The 27,330-nt window shown below is 48.1% G+C and overlaps 2 protein-coding genes across 6 annotated transcripts in view; one reads left to right on the top strand and one right to left on the bottom strand.

The window, feature by feature from the left end:
• rbm18 (RNA binding motif protein 18) overlaps positions 1-15,775 on the bottom strand; it is a 47,332-nt gene extending 31,557 nt beyond the window's left edge. Inside the window, exons 1-2 of the mRNA XM_038781947.1 lie at positions 15,647-15,775; positions 4,393-4,511 (exon numbers count right to left, since the gene is read on the bottom strand). Coding sequence (XP_038637875.1) covers positions 4,393-4,505 — 113 coding nt within the window. The 5' untranslated portion in view covers positions 4,506-4,511; positions 15,647-15,775. The remainder of the gene's footprint in view (positions 1-4,392; positions 4,512-15,646) is intronic.
• An 82-nt stretch (positions 15,776-15,857) lies between these two features.
• Positions 15,858-27,330, top strand: part of mrrf (mitochondrial ribosome recycling factor) — a 76,494-nt gene continuing 65,021 nt past the window's right edge. For 3 of the 5 annotated variants that reach the window (XM_038781561.1, XM_038781560.1, XM_038781557.1), the window contains exon 1: positions 15,858-15,949. The gene's annotated coding sequence lies outside the window, so the exon portion shown is untranslated. Of the gene's footprint in view, positions 15,950-16,021; positions 16,045-16,649; positions 16,675-27,330 lie in introns of those variants that run through there. The other 2 variants (XM_038781559.1, XM_038781558.1) reach the window with 2 other exon arrangements.

Here is a 27,330-nt window from a genome sequence, read left to right as displayed (position 1 = left end):
GGTGGTCTTGGTAGTGGGGGTGGGGCCCCCATGTGGCCTGGCCCGCGATCAGGGCCCATTAATCGGTGGGCTGGCCTCTCTGGCTGGGGGCCTCCTTTCTTCCGCGCTGGCCCCTGTAGTCCTGCGCCATGCTGCATTGGGGTTGACGCGTTGAAGGAAGACACTGCGCATGTGCGCATTGGCGCCGGTGCCACTGTGCATATCCCATGGTACCCTGCCGTGAAGGCTGTGTTGACGCCGTCGAGAAATGCGACACCGTCAACACTTAGCCTCAGGATCACAGATTCCCACCCCACACTTAGAACATTGCATCCAGTTTTGGTCATCCCTTCATCTAGGTGGTGATTTGAGGCTTTGTAAAAGGACCAACAAAGGATCCAAAGACATTATATCCTCCAAAGCAGACTTTAGAGTGACAGCAGTCACAATTAACAAGCTCCAGCTGCCCAGAAAGGAGTGGTCATGCACATTACTGCTGGCCAAGTTTGCCTTCTATTTCCTGACAACTGATGTGAACGTGAGTCACAACAGCAGCCTTCCCAATTCTCTCTCTTTCCTCTTCCTCTGGCACTATTACAACTATTCAAACTTTTTTGCCATTAGAGTCAAGGCTTCTTTCAAAACAATAATATCTCAAACACCGAAAGCAATAAAACAGCAGTCAACCACATATGCTAAATCAATCATCACCAGTGATTGTACCCCAAGGAACAATGCTAGTTTACTCTGACATAGTCCTGCGACAACTTCTTAAAAGTATAAAAGTTGAGACATGGCCTAACCATAGCAACTTAAACCCCCTCTATACATTTTGAGCTGAGAATAATTTCAATATAGTACTAACTTTTTCCTAAGATAATAAATATTTCCAAATAAAACAATAGCTTTTTGAGAACCCAAGCAATATTCATACATCAAATGAATGACAAGATGCCCAAGTTATTTGGAAAGTATTACAATGATCAAGTATTCTGTACAGTAGTTTAATTTACTAAACACCTGCAGAAAAGCAAACATTTATAATTCAGATTTATTAATAGCATAAAATTATTAAGTAGTCCATTACCCCGCAGATTATTTTAATCACAAATTTCTATCTTGTTTTAATTTGATAATTTTTCTGAAGCCACCAGTGAGAGAGGTGCCAGAGAACATTCTGTGAACATGAATATGTTTCTCTCACTTCTTTCTTTCTCTTACTGCAAGACCAAACAGTAATAGCATATTCAAATATCCACCAATTGAAACATTCATGCAGCAGAATAACACTTGATAATGCTTTTATACTTAAATATCTTAGGACATTTTTTTAAAAGCAGAACCTTACTACCGTTGAAGTCTAGTGAACACTAAAGAGAACTATTTAACCAACAATATGAAATCAAACAGCTCACACCAAACATTAGGGCATATGGAGTCAGGAAACAAATAGGTTAATTGATAACAAGTGGGCTACAAAGCAGAAAGTTATGGTTAAAGAATAGCTTTTCATTTTGCAGGTAGGTAGAAAGTGGTGTTCCACACTGAACAGTGCTGGCATCACTGTTAGTTACAATCTACAGTAATGATGAAGGTGTCAGGGGAGGTGAATATGGTAGTTAGCAGTCGTGGCATAGATTATAAGAGCAGGGAGGTTATGTTGGAGCTGTATTGGACTTAGGCCACATCTGGAGTACTGTGTTCAGCTCTGGTCACTGTACTGTAGGAATGATGTGATTGCACTATTGGGTAGAGGAGATTAATCAGGATATTGTCTGGGATGGAGCGCTTTAGCCACAAAGGCTGGCTGGATAAGCTTTGGTTGTTTTCTTTAAGGCAGAGACGGGACCTGCTGGACGTGTATAAGATTATGAGGGTGATGGACAGGGTGGATAGAAAGCAGCTGTTTTCCTTAGTTGAAGGGTCAATAACAAAGATGCATAATTTTAAGGTGAAATGGAGGAGGTTTGGAAGGGATTTGAGGAAAATAATTTTCAACAAGAGGGTGGTGGGAATCTGGAACGCACTGCCTGGGAGGGTAGTTGAGGCAGGAAATCTCACAATCTTTACAAAGTACTTGGATGAGTACTTTAAATGCCATACCATTCAAGGCTGTGGGCCAAGTGCTGGGAAGCGGGGTTAGCGTAAACTTAGAGAAGCTTTTGTCAGTGCAGGCTTGATGGGGCGAGGGGTCTCTTCTGCACTGTATGATTTGGACTTAGGAACATAATTTGCCGATACTAACACAGTAGATCAATAGCACTGTTGCTTCACAGCACCAGGGTCCCAGGTTCAATTCCCAGCTTGGGTCACTGTCTGTTCAGAGTCTGCACGTTCTCCCCGTGTCTGCGTGGGTCCTCCCGATGCTTTCGTTTCCTCCCACAAGTCCCGAAAGACGTGCTTGCTAGGTAATTGGGACATTGTAAATTCTCCCTCCGTGTACCCAAAGAGGCGCGAAATGTGGCGACTATAATAATAATCTTTATTGTCACAAGTAGGCTTACATTAACACTGAAATTAAGTTACTGTGAAAAGCCCCTAGTCGTCACCACATTCCGGCACCTGTTCGGGTACACATAGGGAGAATTCAGAATGTTCAAATTACCAGACAGCACGTCTTTTGGGACTTGTGGGAGGAAACCGGAGGAAATCCATGCAGACACAGGGAGAATGTGCAGACTCGCACACTGTGTTGATCCAAGCCGGAAACGAACCTGGGACCCTAGCGCTGTAAAGCAACAGTGCTAACCACTGTGCTACCGTGCCACCCACCAGGGGTTTTTCACAGTAACTTTGTTGCAGTGTTAATGTAAGACTACTTGTGACAATAAAGATTATTATACTAAATGGTGTACAGCCAACACTGAAGATCAATGCATTAGACACATTACTGACCTGCCAGTGGGAAAATAAATTCATAGGAACAGGAGCAGGCCATTCAGCCCCTCAAGCTTGACCAGCCATTCAATGAGATCATGGCTGATCTGTGGCTTAACTCCATATACCTGCCATTGGCCTATATCCCTTGATCTCAGATTTAAAATTCAACATAAATAAACGTGAGGATTTTGCTCGAAAACAGATACATCAATTATATCTTAGAAATTATGGAGCTAAATGGTTAGTAAAGGAACTAAACATTCTCAAAAGCATTGGGATTTCTGGGGGTGTGCAAATCAAAAGTAGTAAGGTTCTGCTAAGCATTTATAGGATTCTGATCAGGCGGCCTTTAAAATGCTGTGCACAGTTCTGATCTCCGTATTATTAAAAAAGGACATAGAAGCACTGGAGAAGAGAAGAATAGATTCACAAGGCTAGTACGGGAACTGAGAAAGATTGAACAGACTTGTGCATTTAGGCGCTTGAGAATGCTAACATTCAGCATAATGCTTATAGATGTACCTACAAAAATACAAATTAGGAGCAGGATGAGGCCACTTGGCCCCTTGTGCCTGCTTCGATATTCAATAAGTTCAAGGCCGATCTGATTGTAACTTCAACCCCACGAGAGGCCAAGTGGCCTCATCCTGCTCATAATTTGTATTTTTGATTGAGGAACATTCAAATTAGGGGTAGGAGGAGGCCTCTCGTGCCTACTCCGTCATTCAATGCAATCATGGCCGATCGGATTGTAACTTCAACCCCACATTCCTGCCCACCCCAGATAACCTTTCACCCCCTAGTTAATCAAGAATCTATCTAGCTCTGTCTAAAAATATTCAAAGATTCTGCTTCCACTGCCTTTTGAGGGAGTGTTCCAGACACTCATGACCCTCAGAACATAGAACATTACAGCGCAGTACGGGCCCTTCGGCCCTCGATGTTGCGCCGACCTGTGAAACTTCTTATTTTTAAACAGTGACCCCTAGTTCTGGATTCTTCGGCAAAGGGAAACATCTGCTTCACATCCTGTCAGTGCCCATCATGATCTTTAGGGCTTTTTTGATCAAGTCGTCCTATACTCTTTTAAACTCAGTGGATACAAACCTAATCTCTCTGACCTTTCCTCATAAGGCAACCCGAGTGACAACATGGCCTCACGGTAGCATGGTGGTTAGCATCAATGCTTCACAGCTCCAGGGTCCCAGGTTCGATTCCCGGCTGGGTCACTGTCTGTGTGGAGTCTGCACGTCCTCCCCGTGTGTGCGTGGGTTTCCTCCGGGTGCTCCGGTTTCCTCCCACAGTCCAAAGATGTGCGGGTTAGGTGGATTGGCCATGCTAAAATTGCCCGTAGTGTAAGGTTAATGGGGGGATTGTTGGGTTACGGGGTTACGTGGGTTTAAGTGGGGTGATCATGGCTCGGCACAACATTGAGGGCCGAAGGGCCTGTTCTGTGCTGTACTGTTCTATGTATGTTCTATATTTTGAGTCTGAACACTATTTGGAAAATAAACCACCATTTAATGTACTTACTCAGTTAACCTGGAATCGAGATTGCCAATCCAGAGTCGATGTCCCTCCTGTGAGGAGCTTTCAGATAGAATAGAAGCATTCTCCAATGGAAGAGATTCATTTTCAGTCCCCATACGTTGCTAGAAGAAAGCATAAACTGCATTTACACAGCACTTATCTCAAACCTCAAACATACCAAACGTACTTTATAAATGTAGTCACCCTTACAATTTAGAAAACGTGGCAACTAATCTGCTCATACAAGGCCCCACATATAGTCATGTGAAAAATGGCTAAATTGAGAGATGTTGGTTATGGGATAAATATTTTCCAGCACACCAGGGAGAACTGCTGGTACCCATTTGATCTTTTACACCGGTTTAATATTTCATCCAAAAGGTAACACCCCAAATAATGCAGTACTGTTCTAGAATATCAACCTAGATGACGTTTGAGTCTCTGGTGTGGAACTTGAACCTAAAAACCTTCTGACCCCGAGACGAGAGTTCTACCACTAAACCACGGCTAATACCTCAAGAAGATTCAATTACTAATATACATTACTAATTTAGCCACTTTAACAATTATTTCCAACTGAATTTAAGATAAGAAATAAGAGCTGGAGTAGGCCATTTGGCCCTTAGAATCTGTTCCACTATTCAGTAACATCTTCTATCACAACTCCACCTGCCCACATGACCCCCAATTCTCTTGATTTCCTTGTATCTGTCAACCTGTCTTGAATAAGCTCAATGACTAAGCATCCCAGCTTTTTGGGGTACAGAATTCCAAAGATTCACAACACATCTCCTCAAAAATTCTCAACTCAGTCCTAAATGCCCTTATCCTGAGGCTGTGCCCCCATATTCGAGGTTCTCCAGTAATAAGCATCACCACAATTCTTACTCTCCATGTGACTCCTCTCATTTCGCTCTTTCCCCCTGAAATGCAAAGCCAGCTTTTCATAATACACTGGATAGAAATAAAAAACAGAAATCCTAACTGACTTTCCCCTCCCCAACACCAGCCTTGGGGCCAAATATAGATTTGCCTCTGCTAGCTACCCAGACTGTCAGCTAATTTAGCACTTTCGGGAGCTTCTGGTGTATATGAGACAGGAAAACAGTAATTTGTCTTCAAATAATGAAGTGTCAGAAAGCACAAATTATACTCTTGATTCTGCTCATTATTTTAGTAAATCCCCACTTACTAAAGCTACTTTTAGCATTAAAACAGACACTGGTTAAATTAAATTCTTTTCTAACGAATGCAAGGAACTACAATTACATAGTGTAGCATACTTCACCATTTAAGAAATAGCCAATACACAATTCTCCTCTCCACACACCCCACCCCCACACCAACATTTACTACTTTGTTGGTGCAAACAAAAATCAAGTTCTGTTCTCATGGCTCAGCTGGCAATTTCATGTCCAATGTAGAAGTCAGCCATACAGATCAAACAGCAATGAGACCAACACTGCCTGCGATGAATTAGCTGATTTTAACCAGGCTCCAGGAAGCATGGTTGCCTGTGCTTGCGGGTAAATGGTCGCAGAGGAAAAGTGCACGTGTGAGGATGAGATTGGGCTAATGCATTGTGGCCGACATGTGAAGAGTATGGATTTAGGAAGAGGGACCAGAGGGTAGCCAGTATCCATAAAACCAGGGCTGCACAAGACTTTCAGTATTCAGGAGATGGGAGGACACTACTGAATAAGCGTTAGGGGAGGGGGGTGGTTCAGAAAATATACATAATAAATTGTGTCATCAAGAGTGGAATTCAAAGGCCTAGGAAGAGCAACTAACTAGTATTTTGCATGTTTAATCACTACAACATAGCTGGGTGGATGGAACTCTAAATTATAAAGCAAGTCAATGAAGTTCAAGTTGGAAGCTATAGCACTGAAAATGTATGAGGCTAAAATCAGACAACCCCCATACTCAGTAAAGTGGGTCATCAATCGTTAAGAGAGATATTCAAACCCTCGAAACAACAGAAGGGAACCATGAGGCTGATACTTGGCTTAAGCCTGAATTGAGGAAAGACCAAAGAAACTTGGTCTTTCCAGTCTTGGAATGGGGGCAACTAAAAGAGCTTGAGAAAGTACAGAAGAAAAAGATTGTGAAACTATTTCAAATCAAATCTAACATACATGAGAATATAATAGTGTTGTAGTACAGTGAATCATCCTTTACAAGTTAAAAAAGTTGTCCTACCCTTCAATCCCCTTAGCCCCAACTGCTATATCTAACTTCTTCTTGAAAACATGCAATGTTTCGGCCTCAAATGCCTTCTGTGGTAGAGAATTTCATGGGCTCACCACTCTCTGGGTGAAGAAATTTCTCCTCACCTCAGTCCTAAATGATTTACCCCATATCCTTGACTATGGCCCTTGGTTCTGAACTTCCCTATCATTGGGAACATCCTCTACATTGTCTACTGCTACTAGAATTTTATAGCTTTCTATAAGATCCCTCCTCATTCTTTCAAACTCCAATGAATATAATCCCAACTGACTCAATCTCTCCTCATATGTCAGTCTCGCCATCCCAGATATCAGTCAGACAAATCTTTGTTGCACTCCCTTCATAGCAAGAACGTCCTTCCTCAGATGAGGAGACCAAAACTGCACACAATATTCCAGGTGTGGTCTCACCAAGGCCCTGTATAACTTCAGCAAAATTTCCCTGCTGCTGTACTCTAATCCTCTCGCTATGAAGGCCAACATGCCATTTGCCTTCTTCATCACCTGCTGCACCTGCAAGCTTACTTTCAGCGACTGGTGTACAAGGACACCCAGGTCTTGTTGCACAATCCATTCTCTAAACCCATAGCCATTCAGATAATAATCTGCCTTCCTGTTTTTGCTACCGAGGTGGATAACCTCACATTTATCCACATTATACTACATCTGTCATGCATTTGCCCACTCACTCAGCTTCTCCAAATCACACTGAAGCATCTCTGCATCCTATTCACAGCTCACTCTCCAGCTTTGTGTCGTTTCCAAACTTGGAGATATTACATTTAGTTCCCTCATCAAAATCATTAATATACATTATGAATAGTTGGGGGTTCTTGCACTGATCCCTGTGACATGGCACTAGTCACTGCCTGCTACTTGGAAAAAGACCTGTTGATTCCTACTCTGTTTCCTCTCTGCCAACCAGTATTCTATCCATTTCAAAACATACCCCACTCCCATGCTCTTTAATTTTACACGCTAACCAAAGTAGAACATTATCAAAAATTTTCAGAAAGTCCAAATAAACCACACCCACTGGCTCCTCCTCACCACCTCTACTCGTTACATCAAAGAATTCCAGAGATCTGTCAAGCATGATTTCCCTTTCATAAATTCATGCTGAGTCTGTCCAATCCTGGTAGTGTTTTCCAAGTGGTCTGCCAATAAGTATTTTATAATGAATCTTAGCATATTCCCATTACCAACATGAGGCTGACTAGTCTATAATTCCATATTTTCTCTCTACCATCTTTTAAATAGCGGGGTTACATTAGAACCATAGAATTTACAGTGCAGAAGGAGGCCATTCGGTCCATTGAGTCAGAACCAGCCTTGGAAAGAGCACCCCACTTAAAGCCCACACCTCCACCCCATCCCAGAAACCCCACCCAACCCTTTTGGACACCAAGGGCAATGTATCATGACCAATCCACACCTGCACATCTTTGGACTGTGGGGGGAAACCGGAGCACCCGGAGGAAACCCATGCAGACACGGGGAGAACGTGCAAACGCCACACAGACAGTGACCAAGCTGTCTGTGGGTGGGTGGTGGGGGGGCCTAACGTTCAATATAATTTCACAATCACCAAATTATTTTGCAACAGAAGACCATTCGGCCCATTGTGTACGCAGCAGCTCTCCAAATGAGCAATTCAGCTTGTGCCTCTCCCCTGCCTTTTCCTTGTAACTCTGTAAATGCTTCCTTTCAGATATTTGAAAGCCTTGATTGACCCTGCCTCCATCTCACTCGCGGGCTGTGCATTCCAGATCGTAACCACTCACTATGTGAAAAAGTATTTCCTCACAATGCCGCTACTTAATTTCCTTACTTTAAATCTGCTCTCATTCCCGATCCTTCCACAAGTGGGAAGTTTTTCCCTATCTACTCTGTCCAGACACCTCATGATTCTGAATATCTCTATCAAATCTTCTCTCAGCCTTCTCTTCTCCAATCTATCAACATAATTGAAGCTTCTCTTCCCTTGAACCATCTTGCAAATCTTTTCCACGTCTACCACCTTCACACCTTTCCTAAAATATGGCACTTCAGAACTGGATGCAAACTCGTTGAGGCTGAAACAATGTTTTATACAAGTTTAACACAACCTCATTGCCACCATTTATAAAGCCTTGAATAGTTTATGCTTCATAAACCATTCCCTCAATTTGCCCTGCCATCTTCAATGACCTATGCACACATACACCAAGATGCCTCTGATTCTACATCTCCTTTAGCATTGTACTCTTTATTTTATATTGTCCCTCCATGTTCTGTCTACCAAATGAATTACTTGATTGATTGTCACATATACCGACGTATTTTTCTGAGGCCAAGGGAACGCACACAGTACGGACACAGTACTTGGGCATTAATCAGCATTGGACTTCACCAGCTACTTGTCCACACATTCCAACAACTTGTCTATATCCTTTTCAAGTTCGACACTATCCTTTTCACAGTTCACAATGGTTCCAAGTATCATATGTAAACTTTGAAATTGTGCCCTGTACACCAAGGTCTAGGTTAAAGCAAGGGTCCCAACACCATAGGATCTCAATGAAAATATCTATTAAACCATCACTCAGCCAATTTTATATCCAGGTTGCTATTGTCCTTTTTATTCCATGAATGATAACTATTCACAGGTCTGATGTGTGGCACCGTGTCAATTGCTTTTTGGAAGGTCCATGCACACCACATATCCTCATCAACCCTCCCTGATACCTCTTCAAAAGAATTCTAGCAAGTCAGTTAAACACTTTTCTAAGCAATTGTGTGCAAAATACAGACAAAAGTTGGTGAAGTGGACAGGTGAAGTTCAATGTGGAGAAGTGTGAGGTGATGCATTTTGGTAGGATGGACATGGAGAGACAATGTAAAATCAGGGATAAAATTCTTAAAAAGGGGTGCAGGAGCAGTGGAACCTTGGTGTATATGTGTATAGATCACTGAAGGTAGCAGGACAGGATTGAGGGAGCAGTTAATAAAGCATATAGTATTCTGGACCCTACCCGCCAGAGACAGCGGCAGCATGTCTCATCTTTTAAACTCCTCCTCCATTTGCTCCACCAGCCTTGTGAGGTTAAGCTTACGCAAAGCCCCCCAGCTCCTGGCCACCTGTACCCCCAAGTACCTGAAGCTCCTCTCCGCCCATTTGAGCGGGAGCCTCAAAATCCCCCCCCTTTTCCTGGTCCCCCCGGGTGGACCACAAGCAGCTCGCTTTTCCCAAAGTTAAGCTTATACCCTGAGAAATCACCAAATTCCCGGAGAATCCCCATCACCACCGGCATTCCCTCCACCGGGTCCGCCACATACAACAAAAGGCCATCCGCGTAGAGTGACACTCGGTGCTCCTCCCCACCCCGGACCAGCCCTCTCCAATTCCCCGACTGCCTCAGCGCCATAGCCAGGGGTTCAATTGCCAGAGCAAAAAGTAGGGGGGGGAACAGGGGACACCCCTTCCTCGTCCCTCGATACAATCGAAAATACTCCGACCTCCTCTTATTCGTGACCACACTTGCCATCGGGGCCTCATACAACAGCCTCGCCCAACTGACAAACCCCTCCCCAAACCCGAACCTTTCCAGCACCTCCCACAAGTACCCCCACTCGACCCTATCAAAAGCCTTCTCCGCATCTAGCGCCACCACTATCTCCGCCTCCCCTTCCACCGCCGGCATCATTATAACGTTCAAGAGCCTCCGTCTATTAGTGTTCAGCTGCCTCCCCTTCACAAACCCCGTTTGATCCTCGTGGATAACCTGTGGCACACAGTCCTCAATTCTCGTGGCTAAGATCTTTGCCAACAACTTGGCGTCCACATTCAAGAGTGAGATCGGCCTGTATGACCCACATTTCAGGGGATCCTTGTCTCGCTGAAGAATCAAGGAGATCAGCGCCCGAGGCATCGTCGGGGGAAAAGCCCCCCCACCCCCCTCCCTTGCCTCGTTAAAGGTCCTAACCAACAGGGGGCCCAGCAGGTCTGCATACGTCTTGTAAAATTCAACCGGGAACCCATCCGGCCCCGGCGCCTTCCCCGACTGCATGTTCCCTATCCCTTTGACCAGCTCCTCGAGCTCAACTGGCACACCCAGACCCTCCACCCGTCCCTCCTCCAGCCTCGGAAATCTCAGCCGGTCTAAAAAGTGCCCCATCCCCCCCTCCTCCGCCAGAGGTTCGGACCGATATAGTCTCTCATAAAAGTCCTTGAAGACCCTATTAACATCTACCCCACTCCGCACCACATTTCCTCCCTGATCCTTAACACCACCAATCTCCCTGGCCGCATCCCGCTTACATAGCTGGTGTGCCAGCATCCTGCTCGCCTTCTCCTCATACTCGTACACCGCACCCTAAGCCTTTCTCCATTGAACGTTATTCCATGGAATACAATGTTGACAAATGTGAGGTTATCCATTTTGGTAGGAATAACAGCAAACGGGATTATTATTTAAACGATAAAATATTAAAGCATGCCGCTGTTCAGAGAGACTTGGGTGTGCTAGTGCATGAGTCACAGAAGGTTGGTTTACAAGTGCAACAGGTGATTAAGAAGGCAAATGGAATTTTGTCCTTCATTGCTAGAGGGATGGAGTTTAAGACTAGGGAGGTTATGTTGCAATTGTATAAGGTGTTAGTGCGGCCACACCTGGAGTATTGTGTTCAGTTTTGGTCTCCTTACTTGAGAAAGGACGTACTGGCGCTGGAGGGTGTGCAGAGGAGATTCACTAGGTTAATCCCAGAGCTGAAGGGGTTGGATTATGAGGAGAGGTTGAGTAGACTGGGACTGTACTCGGAATTTAGAAGGATGAGGGGGGATCTTATAGAAACATTTAAAATTATGAAGGGAATAGATAGGATAGATGCGGGCAGGTTGTTTCCACTGGCGGGTGACAGCAGAACTAGGGGGCATAGCCTCAAAATAAGGGGAAGTAGATTTAGAACTGAGTTTAGGAGGAACTTCTTCACCCAAAGGGTTGTGAATCTATGGAATTCCTTGCCCAGTGAAGCAGTTGAGGCTCCTTCATTACATGTTTTTAAGGTAAAGATAGATAGTTTTTTGAAGAATAAAGGGATTAAGGGTTATGGTGTTCGGGCCGGAAAATGGAGCTGAGTCCACAAAAGATCAGCCATGATCTCATTGAATGGCGGAGCAGGCTCGAGGGGCCAGATGGCCTACTCCTGCTCCTAGTTCTAGTTCTTATGTTCTTATGAACCTCCGCCTTTCTGGTGGTCAACAAGTCGAACTCAGCCTGAAGGCTGCGCCGTTCCCTCAGCAATCCCTCGTCCGCGTACCTCCTGTCCACCCTCACCATCTCCCCCACCAATCTCTCCCTTTCTCTCTGCTCCCCTCTCTCCCTGTGGGCCCGAATGGAGATCAACTCTCCACGACCCACCGCCTTCAACGCCTCCCAGACCGTCCCCACTCGGACCTCCCCATTATCGTTGGCCTCTAGATACCTCTCGATACATCCTCGAATCCGCCCCCTCACCCGCCAGCAGCCCCACCTCCAAGCGCCACAACGGGCGCTGGTCCCCCTCCTCCCCCAGCTCGATGTCCACCCAATGCGGGGGGGCATGGTCCGAAATGGCTATCGTCGAGTACTCAGCGTCTACTACCCTCGCAATCAGCGCCCTACTCAAAACGAAAAAATAGATCCAGGAGTAGGCCTTATGCACATGGGAGAAGTATGAAAATTCCCTGGTCTTCGGCCTCGCGAACCTCCATGGATCCACCCCTCCCATCTGGTCCATAAACCTCCTCAGCACCTTAGCCACTGCAGGCCTCCTACCCGTCCTGGAACTGGATCGATCCAGTGGCGGATCCAGCACCGTGTTGAAATCCCCCCCATTACCAGGCCCCCCACCTCCAAATCCGGGCCGGCTGGAATCCGGCCCAACATGCTCCACGTGAAACCTGAATCATCCCAATTCGGGGCGTATACATTGACCAGCACCACCCGCTCCCCTTGTAGCTTGCTGCTCACCATCACGTACCTCCCGCCTCTGTCTGCTACCACACTCGACGCCTCAAACGACACCCTCTTCCCCACCAGGATCGCCACCACCCCCCCCCCCCCCCCCCCCCCCGGTTTTTTGCATCCAGCCCAGAACGAAACACTTGGCCCACCCACCCCTTCCTCAACCTAACCTGATCCACCACCTTCAGGTGCGTCTCCTGAAGCATAGCCACGTCCGCCTTCAGCCCCCTCAGGTGCGCGAACACGCAGGACCGTTTAACCGGCCCATTCAGTCCCCTCACATTCCAGGTGATCAGCCGGATCGGAGGGCCACCTGCCCCCCTCCCCCGTCGACTAGCCATCACCCTTCTGTAATCCGCCTCATGCCCCCCGCTCAGCCCGTTGCGCACAGCAACAGACCCCCATCCCGACCCCCTCTACACGCTCCGGCTCCTTCTTGGCCATTCCAGCAGCAACCCGGTATCCCCCCCCCCCCCCCCAAAAGCTGCGTAACTCCAGTCATTGTACTTCCGTAAGTCAGCCGACTCCTGCTGCTCCCGCCACCCCAATTACCCTCCCCAGTGACAAACACCCATTCCCCCAATGCCGACCCCGCCCCCTGCGCCTCCAGCGCGGGAGAAAAGCCCGCGCCCCCATTCCAAGCCCTGCCCCCAACCCAAAACGCGGGAACACAGGCACATGACCCAACAGGGCCGCGAACCCCACCCGCATCCAGTGAAATAATAAAAATCCCAACATGATATGATAAAACACCCAAGTAAACAGATAACAATCCCGAAAAGCAGACAAGAAAAAAAACAGCAAAAAAATATCGTTCAATAGAATCAAAAAGAAAAAAGTGAAAGGATATCAAGGAGGACAAAGCCTCCGGGTTGTGTACAATGTTCCCCAGCCCCCAGTTCAAGTCCAGCTTCTCTGCCTGGACAAAAGTCCAGGCCTCCTCCGGGTAGTCAAAGTAAAGTTGGCGGTCTTTATAGGTGACCCACAGGTGGCCGGCTGCAACAGGCCAAACTTGACCCCCTTCTTGTGGTGCACTGCCTTCGCCCAGTTAAACCCAGCCCTTCTCTTCGCCACCTCCGCACTCCAGACCTGGTAGATCCTGATCTCCGTATTCTCCCACTTGCTACTCCTCTCCCTCTTCGCCCAACGAAGCACACACTCACGGTCGACCAAGCGTTGAAAGCAGACCAGCACCGCCCTGGGCGGCTTGTTCGGCCTGGGCTTCCGCAGCATTACCCGATGGGCACCCTCCAGCTCCAGGGGTCCCCCGAACGACCCCGCGCCCATCAGCGAGTTCAGCATCAGGACCACGTAGGCCCCCAAATCCGAACCTTCCAGCCACTCCGGGAGGCCCAAAATCCGCAGATTCTTCCGGCGGGAGCGATTCTCCATCTCCTCCATCCTTGCCAACCATTTCTTGTGAAGCGCCTCATGCGACTCCACCTTCACCGCCAGGAGTTCGTCCTCGTTCTCCGAAGCCTTCTGCTGCAGCTCCCGAATCTCCGCAGTCTGAGTCGCCCCGAGCCTATCCAGCAATGCCCTCAACGTCTCCAGGATCTCAGCCGTTAGTTCCTGGAAGGAGCGCAGCAGCAGCTCCTGCTGCTCCCTCGCCCACTGCTGCCACGCTGCCGGTTCCCCGCCATCTTGTCCTTTCTGCCTCGCACCTTCTTCTGCTGCAAAGTAGATTTTCTGGTCGCTCCACTTCTAGTCCAGCCCATCCACCGGCCGCCAAGCACAGAGGCTGCCTTAAAAGAGCCCGAAAGTCCAAAAATAGCGGGAGCCACCGAACTTGCGGCTTAGCACTGCATCGCCGCAACCGGAAGAGTATAACAATTTCTTGAGGTGTTTTTTTCCCAATTGTGCCAATGCAAAGCCCACATGTGTTATATGCAGGGAAGTTATGGCAAATGAGAGAAGTTTCAGATGTTAATAGAGGATTGGAAAATTGGCCCTTCGAGTCTGCAGCGACCCTCTGAAAGAGCACCCTACCTAGGTCCACAACCCCACCCTATCTGAGTAACACCCCCTTAACCTGCACATCTTTGGACACTAAGAGGCAATTTAGTATGACCACCTAACCTGCACTTCCCTTTGGACTGTGGGAAGAAACCCACGCAGGCGCAGAGAAAGTCAAGCTCTATGCAGTCACCCAAGGCTGGAATTGAACCCGGGTTCCTGGCACTGTGAGGCAGTATACTAATCTAACCGCTGTGCCACATATTCTGGAGTAGCATCTCCCAGTTGCTATTGCTCTTCACAACAACCTACATGTGCGAGGCTGGATTTTCCATTTTCATAAAGATGAAGACAGCAAAAAGCACTGCCTGAAGTCTGCACCGGATATGCACATTGCCCTCTTGTGAACCTAATTGAAGAAAGATTGCGAGGACCAAGTACGTTTACCAAGGTAAGCAAATGTGGCGTGGATCCCAAAGGTCGGCCAGTTGATAATAGTTAATAATGCACCACTGGAAGATGGGGGTACACCAAAGACCAGAACCGGGGGAAGCGCAGGGACCTCTTTCAGGCGCCGGAGTCACCATGGGAGCGGGGACCTGGGAAATGGAAGACGACACTTTTGGTGAAGTTGCCTTTGCAGAGGCCAGCACTGAGAGGACGGGCCGAATGGCCTCCTCCAGTACTCTCGGGCTGCAGGAAAAGGGGTCCCCGCGTGCGTGGTTACCCCGGGACCGTGGAAAGGGGGAGAGGGCGGGCGAATGAACACCCGTGTGTGGAAGAGACTCAGGCCCTAGGCTGAGGGTGGGGATAAACCTGCAGAGAGACAACGGTGCAATTAAAGGCCTCCGCCTCCACCTGCCAACTCGGGGGTGCTGGGACGGCTACCCTTTCCCCCCCGCCTCCGGGATCACTCTGGGCCCCGGTATCCGCTCATCCACTTCGTGCCCGATGGGAATTTTGTTTTGGGGGGGGCGCCATTTGCTGCATTCAAATGTTCCTCCACCGACTGAGTCCTTATTAGCCCCGTGTCTGCCCCCCTCAGCCTGACCGAGGGCCACTTGCCCCACCTCCTCCCTCCATTACCTGTCCACCCGGGTGAAACTTTCATTCCCTCGCCGCTTCTCTCGCCTCTTCACGACATCCGGTCAAGACAACGGTTAACCTTTCACCCCCTGCGCCCGGGCCCAGTCTCCGCTTCCGGTCCCGGCCGCCCCCCGCCGGAAAGAACTACATCACCCATGATGCAGCGGCGCGGCCACAAGGCTCCGCCGCGCCGGGCACTCTGGGTAGTGTAGTTCTCAGACCAGAGGGGGCGTCAGGCCCGGATGTGGCAGCAGGGTGGACGGCTCAGGAGGAGCGGAGAGTCAAGTCTGGGAAAGCCTCTGGGTAGGTAGTTGACCTTCCAGTCTAATCGCCCCAATGGCAACAACAACCACCATAATGAGGAACGGCCACTTTTGCTAAGATGTCTTTGCGTAAAGGTGAACGCATCCCCGTTTGAAATGTCCGACTCTCGAGTCTGGGGCTTCAGGCCACATGCCCTTCAGTGGCATCCCTGTTCTGTGACCAGGCCCATGTGATAATACACCGTTATGCTTCATAGCAATCACATAATTCAAATACTAAATTAAATGGGGCAGTAGTGAAAGGCATAATTGTTCCCCACCGTCACAAATGCCCCTTTCTGGGGCATTTGCCTCCAACAATAAAACGGGATAAAAACAGAAAACGCTGGACAATCTCAGTAGGTTTAAAGCAGGGAATTAACCTTTATTTTCTGCAGTGCACAGTATTTTCGTTTTTGATCAGAAAGTTGACCAATTCCAGTCGGTTTTGGTGATGAAATTGCTGCAAATTGTTCGATTTCTGCAACTGAGGGGCTAAAACAAATTTGTAGCAATGGTTGATTAACCTGTTTGGTGGTTCTGCTTCACTTAGTTTCCTGCTCGTTTTCCCACATAAAAAGTTTGGCACATTATTCTTTGTTACCTTGTATCAGGTGCTGAGCAGATTTGTCCAGTTTTAAGTAACGACTTTTATAATTCTAATGCATGCAGATCTGGCCACTAAATCAATTGAGACAATATCGTTGCCCATGAGACTACGTACAGGTGAGCAATGAAGATGATTCTGAGAAAATGTAAATGTCGCCACAGTCCTAGAGGGCCATAGGTTGCTCTCCTCTTTGACAGAAAGCTGACTGGCGGTGATTTAACCCGAGGGTCACCACACCTCCGGCCAGGGGCAAGGTTGAGAAGGCATGGCCTTCGTGAATAACCTCAGCTGGTATGAAAATTGAACCCGCATGACAAACCAGCCAACTGAGCTAACCCACTTCAATAATTCTGCTTATTAAAGAGGCAAAGATCTGGGAGTAGATGAAGGAAGTTAATGGGTGAGATCATTGGTGGAATTGCTCCAGAAAGGCCGTGCAATGTGGCTGGTAGATTGTTTTTTTATCTGGGATTTACCTGACTCGCCAAGCCTTGCAAGATCTAAGGCCACCTTGCGAGACATTGCAATGTGAATCCCACCCATTGTGGGGGTCACTTTTCAGCAAATCTGCATATTGAAGTGAGATGGCTAGTCTCACTTTAATATGCACTCCCACGATCTAACCATGGCATTGGTAACCTTGCATGGCTGTTGCTGCCTGGACACCTTGGCACTGGCATCCTGGCAGTGCCACCTGGGTGCCAGCCTGGCACTGCCAAGTTGCCTGGGTGGCACTGCCATCTTGCAGGGGTACTGCCAGGGTTCCAGACTGGCAGTGCTAAGTTGTAATTTTTCCCATGACTGGGGTCGAGCCTGAGGGTGTCCTGGGTGGGTTGCAGGAGAGTGCAGGAGGGGCCTCAGGACCCCTTTATAGATGAATTGGGGCTTTGGGGGAGGTTCAGGGGTCATGTTGGGGGCGGGGGTGTCGAATGGTGTCCCGCTCACCGGGACTCCTCAATGCAGAAAATGGGACTAAGTGCGGCTTCATCGGGAAGTTCCCTGCCGAGGCCCCTAATCTCCCAAATGGGAACAGACTCCCGTTCGATAGGGTGGAGTTTTGCGGTGCTCCAAGAAACACCTGGCTAAATGCCCTCGTTATGAGACTGTTACTATTTACTGTTAAATAGCGCCCTATCTCTTTGGAAGAGACTCTACCATTATGAAATGGATTAACAATGCCAGTCGAGATACACTTTTCACCGATGAAGTACTCCCAAACTGGAGAGACAAGTTTAAAAGTTAGGAGCAAGTTGCAGAATTTTTTTAATGCGTCTGATTTTGGAGAGATTGAGAAATAGGGCATGAGAATGGAGGTTAGATTATTTGAAAATGGCCAGATTTATTGGGAGGCTGATTTTAAAACCTTGTTCTTAAAAACTCTTTTGTTATACATGCACTTATTTACAAGCGGTATTTTTAAAGAACGTTGGCAGACATGTTTTGAACAGCTCAAATTATAATAGTTTGTCTGCCTTAACATTGCAATTTATGTGAAGTGAACTTTAATATAGCAACTTAATTGTAGTGCTTTTGGACAGACTGGGTATGTAAAAATTGCAAAAATATTGCAAAAATTGCTCTATGAATGCAGGTTTGTTCTTTCAAGGACATCCATTTATCTGTAACTTTTAGATTGCAAACTCAATTGTTGACGTAGCAGCAGGCCTGGGAAATGTAGTTGGCTCGAACGCTGGTCTCTGACTTCTCTCAACTAAGTCCAGTCAATTTCAATTTACATTTTGCTGGTCAGGGCCCAATCCTTCAAAATATGTTGAGCAACTAGACTCAACCAAAGCCTTTGGAATGACTTGGAATTATCGAGTCATTTAAGACCCAGGAGTCCATTTGGCCCATTGGGTCCAGGCTGACTCTATCGCGGAGACCATTTAGTCTCATTCCTGTGATCATTCCCCATGGCCCTGCAAGTTTATTTCCTTCAAGTGCTCATCCAATTTTCTTTTGAAATCATTGATCGTTTCTGCTTCCACACCCTTGTGGGTAGCAAGTTCCGGGTCATTACCACGCGCTGCATTAAAAAGTTCTTCTTCACATCACCCGATAGACATGCGTGGGAAATAGAAAAATTCACATACAATATCAGTATTGGGCACTTCTGAAGCTAGAATTATAAAATAACATTGAGACAGTTTTTATTTTGTCCATTTGCAGTTCCTTTTAAAGAGAGTAGATTTCCCATCAGTAATTATACAATGAGGAAATCTTCAAAGAGATGGCTCAGATACAGATTTAATGCACTTTCGGGAGGGGTAAATGAACGTCTTTTAAAGTTAAAGCTCCCTGGATGATGAACAATATAGAAATTGCAATGAGATAGAAATATGAGACTTATGACAAATGTAAGGTTCATAATATAGAAGAGAATCAAGTTGAATAAAGAAAGTACATGGAAGGTCCAAAAAAAGAACAAGGAAATAGATTAGCAGCTAACATAAAAGGGAACCCAACAATCTTTAATTGACCTGTGATTAGGAAAAAGTATTAAAATGATTACGAACTCCATGGTTCATAGAAACATAGAAAATAGGAGCAGGAGGAAGCCATTCGGCTCTTCATTATGATCATGGCTGATCATTCAACCCTGCTTTCCCCCATATCCTTTAATCTCCTTCGCCCTAAGTGCTGTATCTAACTGCTTCTTGAAAACACCCCATGAAGGCAGGTGGCATTTGCTGAGGTACTGGTATCCATATTAAACTGGAGAACCAGACATGGTAGTAAGATAAAAGGCAGTATATTCATTGAATCATAATAATAATTATAATCTTTATTAGTGCCACAAGTAGGCTTACATTAACACGGCAAGTTACTGTGATATAGAAACACAATGGTGCAGAAGGAGGCCATTCGGTCCATCGAGTCTGCACCGACCCTCTGAAAGAGCACCCTCCATAGGCCCACACCCCACCCTATCCCCGTAACCCAGTAACCCCACCTAACCTTTTCGACACTAAGGAGTAATTTAGCATGGCCAATCCACCTAACCTGCACATCTTTGGGCTGTGGGAGAAAACCCATGCAGACACGGGGAGAACATACAAACTCCACAGAGACAGTGACCCAAGGCTGGAATTGAACCCGGGTCCCTGGCGCTGTGAGGCAGCAGTTCTAACCATTATGCCATAAAAACAGATAAAGGGAGAGGTACTTAAAAGGCATACTCAAACAAAAAAATAACCAGGTTGGGAAGGGATGCATCCTAGATTCCTGAGGGAAGGGTAGAAAGTGCAGAGGCACTCTAGAGTCTTTCAGTCCACATGACCTAGATCAGTGGGCAAATATCACAGGCGGGATTCTCCGAGCCTCCGCGCTGAAATTGCGATCGGTGCAGGGGTGGAGAAAACTGGCCGAGTTCCCGACGGCGTGGTTCTAACCACGCTTTGCCTGTCGGGGATGGTCGGCGGTGGCTGCAGACTCAGTCCGCGGCTGTCCTGGTGGGGGGCGGGGAGGATCCTTCACCAGGGGTGGGGGCCTCGGGGACGGCCAGGCTAGCGATCGGGGGCCACCGATCCTCGGGCGCGCGCAATCTCGGGGGTCTATATTTTCGGGGCTGCTCCGCAGTGCGAGTCCGCCATGTCGCGCGTGGCGACTGCCAAAGGCTGCCACCGTGTGCATGTGCAGAATGCTGACCGGAAGTGCAGGGACCCGTATCAGCAGGCAGAGCTGCGTGGAGTACTTGGGGCCCTGCTAGCCCCCATCAGGTAGGAGAAGCACTTTGGACTTTCTTCTGGAAATTCCAGAGTGAAACGCCCGCGTTTTGACGCTGGAGTAGGGATATAGCCCCATTATTGGAGAATCCTGCACCATACTGTTCCTCATAAAAATGTAAAAGAATAAGCCTAGCAAACAGTGTCTATGGTCTGGAAATGTTTCAAGACAATAATCTCAGATAATGTTAATTTGTACATGGAAAAGTATGGGTTAATAAATGAAGTACAATGATTTTATTTAATAGGCAAATCTTGATTAAGTTCCTTGATGATATCACATCAAGGATTGTAAGGTTGAAGTGGTGTATATGGACATTCAAAAGGTGTTTTCTAAAATATCATATGTTAGTCTTGTTAGCAAAATTAAAACACATGAGATTAACGGGACAGGGGCAGTGTGGTTAGGAACTTGACTTGATTTTCAGATTGGAGAAAAGTATACAATGGTGCTCCCCAGAGGCCAGGATTAGGACCACTACTCATTTTGATACATTAATGACCTGGTCTTGGTACTTGGGTACACAGGGCAACATTTCAAAGCTTGCATATGACATGAAAGTCAGAAATGTGGTTGACAATGAGGAGCATAGTAATCACTTCAGAAGGACCTAGTCAGGTGAAATAGGCAGACATGTAAGGTGATGCAATTTAACACAGAGAAGTGTGAAGTGATGTATTTTGGTACGAAGAGTACGACGAGGCAATACAAACTAAGTGGTACATTTCTAAAAGGGGGATTGCACGATAAGTTGAGAAGATTAGCAAGAAAGCACATAGGATGCTTGACTTAATTCATTGAGGCTTAGAGTACAAAAGCAAGGAAGTTTTAAAAATAAATTTAGAGTACCCAATTATTTTTTCCAATTAAGGAGCAGTGGGATTCTCTGCTCCTGCCACTGTCCGTGGGATTTCCCATTGAAGCCATCCCACGCCGCAGGGAAACCTGCCGGTGGGGGTGCACTGCTGGTGGGATCAGCGAATCCAGTGAATGGTTAGAGAATTCCAGCCAGTATGTTTAATTCTGGACACCACACTTGAATAATGGACTGGATTCTCCGCTCTGGAGACTAAGTGCTGCTGCCGGAGTAGAATCGTAGGCCCTATGGCTCCCGCTATGAGTGCCAGCCAGGAGAAGTTCAGGCCGTGCAATTGGGCCACCACACTGCCCACATGCAGCCTGCATGATTCCCAGCCCCACTGGCATCTGATTCGCTGGGGTCGGGATTCTCGTTCAGAGCCTGACAAGGTGGAGCAGCTTTTAAGTGCTTCACTCAGCACAGATGTCATTCTAGCTGTTCCAGTGTACGAAGAATAGCAGCAAGGTTCCTGGATGCTGACGTCAACTGAATTCTGGAAGCCATCAAGTAGAGGAGGGACACCCTCTTCGCCGGGGTAGAGGAGAGACTCAAAACCGTCCTTCTGAACAAGGCCAGGGATGAGGTGGCAGAGGCTGCCATAATTGGCAGCCACACCAGGAGGACCAGCATGCAATGCAGGATGAAGATGAACGACCTTAGAGCATTCCTGGGTGAGTAACCACCTCTGTGCATCTGGCATCACTTCAATCCTTCACTCCTCACGTTTCCACCCAATCCCCTAGAGATCAACAGCACCCCACCTGCCTGCAGCTCCCTTACAACCCATCATCCACAAAACTCTTAACACATGCCCTCTTTGGCCAGGAGCCTTGCACGCACATGCCACCAGCTACAAACCTCCCATAAAAACCGTGTCTCAGCATCTCACTATGTCCTTTCTGTGTCCCCAATGATAAAGATGACCAAAGATGGGAGCACCAGAAGACAGGAGGGGGCATCCCAGATATTCGGGTGAACACCTCCTATGAGGAAAGGGCACTGCAGCTCACAGGGGAGGCTGAGGAAAGGGCAGTGACTGCGATAGAGTGTGGTATGTGCCAAAGAAGTGAGAGTCCCAATGCAACGCTGCTGTCCCTACAGGAGTGTTTTTCAAACATTTTTTCCTGGAATCCACATTTTTTAAAATTAAATATTTTTATTCTCCTTTTTCACAATTTTCTCCCGAATTTACACCCACCCACAACAAACAATAATCAGCAACAAATATATCAAACCTCATAACGAAAACAACAATCCCATCCTCCCACCAACCCCCAAACATCAATCCGCATGTTAACATAAACAAATGACAAAAAAGGAATCAGGGATTACCCATAGCCATCTTTAATATACACAGCCCCCCTGTCCCCCAACTAATTTTCGATGTTATCCAGTTCTTGAAAGTGCATAATAAATAGTGCCCATGACTTGTAGAACCCCTCCGAGCTTCCCCTCAGTTCGAACTTTACCTTCTCAAGGGTCAAGTATTCCAACAGGTCCCCCCGCCATGCGGCACAGGGTGGAGAGGCTACTCGCCATCCCAGCAGGATCCGCCTTCGGACGATCAACGAGGCAAAGGCTATAATATCTGCCTCCGCACCCGTTTCCAACCCTGGCTGGTCCGACACCCCGAATATGGCCTCCGGGTGAACCGGGTCTAGTTTCACATTCACCACCTTGGAAATTACCCTAAACACCTCCTTCCAGTACCCCCCTAGCTTTGGACAGGACCAAAACATATGAACTTGATTAACGGGGCCCCACCTGCAACGTTCCCAAACAACTTCTACTCCTTCAAAGAATCGGCTCATCCTTGCCCTCGTGAGGTGTGCTTTGTACACCACCTTCAGCTGTATCAGCCCCAACCTCGTGCATGAGGTAGAGGCGTTCACTCTCTGGAGCACCTCACACCAGAACCCCTCCTCCATATCCTCTCCCAACTCTTCCTCCCACTTTGCTTTGATCCCCTCCAGTGGTGCCTTATTCTTTTCCAACATAGCTCCGTACACCGCTGACACTGCCCCCTTCTCCGGTCCCCTTGCCGTCAGCACCTCCTCCAGCAATGTGGAGGCTGGCTCCTCCGGGAAGCTCTGTATCTCCTTCCTGGCAAAGTCCCGAACCTGCATATATCTAAAGACTTCTCCCTGCTCCAGCCCATACTTTGCTTCCAGCTCCCTTAATGCTGCAAATCGACCCCGAAGAAACAAATCTTTTAGCGTCTTAATCCCCTTCTCTTCCCATTTCCGAAAGCTTCCATCCCACCCCCCTGGCTCAAATCTGTGGTTCTCCCGAATCGGCATTTCCCTTGAACCTGCCCCCAACCCGAAGTGTTGGCGAAACTGCCTCCAGCTTTTCAATTAAGCTATTATTACCGGACTCCCTGAGTATTTCCCCGGAGCTATCGGGAGCGGCGCTGTTGCTAGTGCTTTCAGTCCCGACCCCCTGCACAAACTCTCCTCCATTCTGACCCACTGGGAATCAACCCCTCTGACCCAGCTCCGCACCTTCTCCACATTCGCCGCCCAGTAGTAGTACATCAGGTTCGGGAGACCAGTGGTGCCTTATCCTTTTCCTGCCTTCCCCTCTGTAGCAGCACCTTCCTCACTCTGGCCACCTTCCCTCCCCATATGAATGAGGTAATCTTTCCCTCAATCTCCCTAAAAAAAGACTTTGGCAGGAAAATCGGTAGGCATGAAAAATAAACAGAAATCGTGGCAATACATTCATTTTAACCGCCTGTACCCGACCCGCCAGTGACAGAGGGCAACCATCCCACCTTGCCAGATCGGCTTTCACTCTCCCCACTAAACTAGTGATGTTGTATCTGCGAAGCCTTCCCCACTCCCGGGCAACCTGCATCCCCAAATACCTGATATTGTTCGTGCGGACACTCGCCTTCCGCTCCTTATATAATAGCTTTACCCAGTTCACAAATCTTGGTCCAATCCCAAACCGCTCCAGCACTGCCATCAGGTACCCCCATTCTACCCGGTCAAATGCCTTCTCGACATCCACAACCATCTCTGTTTCCTTCCCTTCCGCCGGTGCCATAACGACGTTCAAAACCCTCCTAATATTCGAAAACAGCTGCCTCCCTTTCACGAACCCCGTCTGATCCTCACCTATCACCTTCGGGAGGCACTCCTCCAGCCTACCTGCCAGTACCTTCGCCAATACCTTTGCGTCCACATTCAGAAGTGATATGGGCCTATACGACCCACACTCCATTCGGATCCTTATCCTTTTTAAGCAACAGTGAAATCGATGCCTGCCCCAAGGTTTGTGGCAGCACCCCCTTCCCTATCACCTCTTCAAATATCCCCACCATCAGGGGTGCCAACTTATCCTTAAATTTTTTATAATATTCCACTGGAAACCCATCCGGCCCTGCCACCTTCCCCGACTGCATCCTCCCAATCGCATCTTTTATCTCCTGCTCCAGTATTGCTCCTTCTAATGTAGCCCTGTCCCCCTCCCCTAGCCTCGGGTACTCCAACCCATCTAGAAATTCCAGCATCTCACGGTCTCCCCCGGGTGCCTCTGACCTGTACAACCTCTCATAAAACTCATCAAAAACCTTGTTAATTTGCTCCGGAGCCACCACCAACTTCCCGGCCCTATCCCTTACCTGAAGAATTTCCCTTAGCGCTGCCTCCCTTCGGAGCTGACCTGCTAACATACCTTATCTCCATGTTCATAAACTGCACCCCTTGCTCATCTCAGTTGGCGCACCGCCTTCCTGGTGAACAGTCGGTCGAAGCTCGCCTGTAGTTCCTGCCTCTTTTCCAGCTTCGCTAGGTCCCCATCCTCTGCATAACTCCTATCTACCTCCAACATCTCATCTATTACCCTCTGCCACTCCAACCTCTCCTCTTTATCCACCCTGGCCGTGAACAAAATTACCTCACCCCTCACCACCGCCTTCAGAGCCTCCCAGACGACTGCCTTCGACACCTCACCCGTACAGTTGAATCTTACATATTCCTTAATTACCTTTTCAGTTTTCTCACAGAATACTTGGTTCCCCAAAAGTCCCACATCCAGTTCCCACCCCAGCCTCTGCGCTACCCCCTTCTCCAGCACCATATTCACCCAATGTGGCGCGTGATCTGACACAGCAATTGCAGAGTGTTCCGACCCCTTGACTCCAGCCAGCAAAGCCTTTCCCACCACAAAAAAGTCGATCCACGAGTATACCTCATGGACTGCTGAGAAAAACGAGTACTTCCGTTCCCTTGGGTGCAGGAACCTCCAAGGGTCCACCCCTCCCATTTCCACCATTAACCCAGCCAGTGCCTTCGCCCCCTCCCCCTGATGGGACCAGCAAGCGCGGCCGTGATCTGTCCAACCTTGGCTCCTGCACCAAGTTCCAGTCCCCCCCACAATCAGCTCGTGTGTGTCCAAGTTGGGAATGGCCCCAAACACCTTCCTCACGAATCCCACATCGTCCCAATTGGGACCAGCGCCCCTGCCACAATCACATATCTACCCCCTGATCTGCCACCACCTTCTCCATCTGGAAGTGTTACCTTTAGCTGACCAACACCGCTATCCCTTGAGCCCTTCCATCAAATCCAGAGTGAAACACTTGGCTAACCCAGCCCTTTTTATGTCTCACCTGGTCCTTCACCCTCAAGTGAGTCTCCTGCAGCATTGCTACATCTGCTTTCAAACTTTTAAGATGCGCAAGCACCCTTGACCTGACCTCCGAGCCCTCTCACGTTCCACGTGACTATCCTTACTGGGGGTCTCTCACCCCCCCCACCTTTCTAATCCACCATCATCATACCCCCTGGCCCTGCCCCATAAGCCTGACCCGCCCCTGTCCATTGTTAACATCAAACCCCTTCCCCCCCCACCTCCCGAGAACCCCCTACATTTCCCCCTGAAACAACATCCCCCAACATCCATCCCCCCCTCGCTTGCCCCGTAGGCCCATTGAAGCCTGCTATCCAGGCTCCAACGTCCGCAACCCTCCTCTCCCCTCACCTCCGTTCACTAGCTGACTTTAGCTAGCTAGTGCGGGTGGCTCCCCCCCGCCAAGACATATCATCCCGTTCCACCCAGTCCCAGAGAAAGAAACAAAACAAACCCAACAATCCAACCCCTACAATTCACTAACATAACATTTAACCGTCGCAACACAGGACGCCAATCAACCCACCATTAATGTGAACTCTGTAACAATGCAAAGAGAAGTAAATTACAATACAAATCCGTAAAAAGAAAGTTATAACATTTATACATTTTCCAGCTGTTCAAACACAGTCCACGGTCTCTCTTCCAGTTCCGCTCTTCACGTCTGTCCCAAGCCATTTTGCCTTCACGAACTCCTCAGCCGCATCCGCTGTCTCAAAATAAAAGTATTTGCCGTTATACGTTACCCTCAACTTCGCCGGTGCACCATACCAAATCGCACCCCCTTGTATACCGCCGCCTTCACTCGCCCAAAAGCCGCTCGTCTTTTTGCCAACTTCACCGATTAGTCCTGGTAGATCTGAACCACAGTACCATCCTTTAGCACCTCCCGCTTCTGCTTCGCCCAGCTTAATACCTTCTCCTTCACTCAAAACGTATGGAAGCAGATAATTACTGCCCTTGGCGGCTCGTTCACTTTGGGCTTTGGCCTTAATGACCGATGAGCTCGGTCCAGCTCGTACCGGGAGGGGTTCTCACCCTCCCCCATCAGCTCCGCCTACTTCTTAGCGAAGTATTGTGTTGGCCTTGGGACCTCTGTCCCTTCGGGCAAACCCATAATTCTCAAATTGTGCCGCCTTGAGTGGTTTTCCAAGTCTTCAAGCTTTGCTTGGAGTCCTCTGTTAACCTCCACAACTCTCCGCAGCTCGTCCCCCATTAAGGTGACCTCGTTGCTGTGTCGTGACACGACCTCCATTTCCTTCATCTTCTTGCCCTGCTCTCTCACCTCGGCCGATGCCTTTGCCACCGCCACCTCCACCGGGGCGATTGCCCCCTCCACCAGTGACTTCAATACGACCACCGTCTCCTTCCTCAAGGCCTCCATGTGCCTTGCAAGCTGTTTTCCAGCTCCACCGCCATCACCTCGGTCATCTTCTCCACCGTAAGTAGTGCGGCCCCGCTTGCAGTTCGGCTTCCGCCATCCTGTCAACACTTTTATTCGTCTTCTCCTTCAGCGGCGAACCCGCGTTTCCTCCTTTCTTCGACGCTG

This window comes from Scyliorhinus canicula, chromosome 21, assembly GCF_902713615.1.
Source record: "Scyliorhinus canicula chromosome 21, sScyCan1.1, whole genome shotgun sequence".
NCBI lineage: Eukaryota > Metazoa > Chordata > Chondrichthyes > Carcharhiniformes > Scyliorhinidae > Scyliorhinus > Scyliorhinus canicula.
The sequence above is the reverse complement of the archived record's forward strand: the minus strand, read 5'-3'. Positions and strand labels throughout refer to the sequence as shown.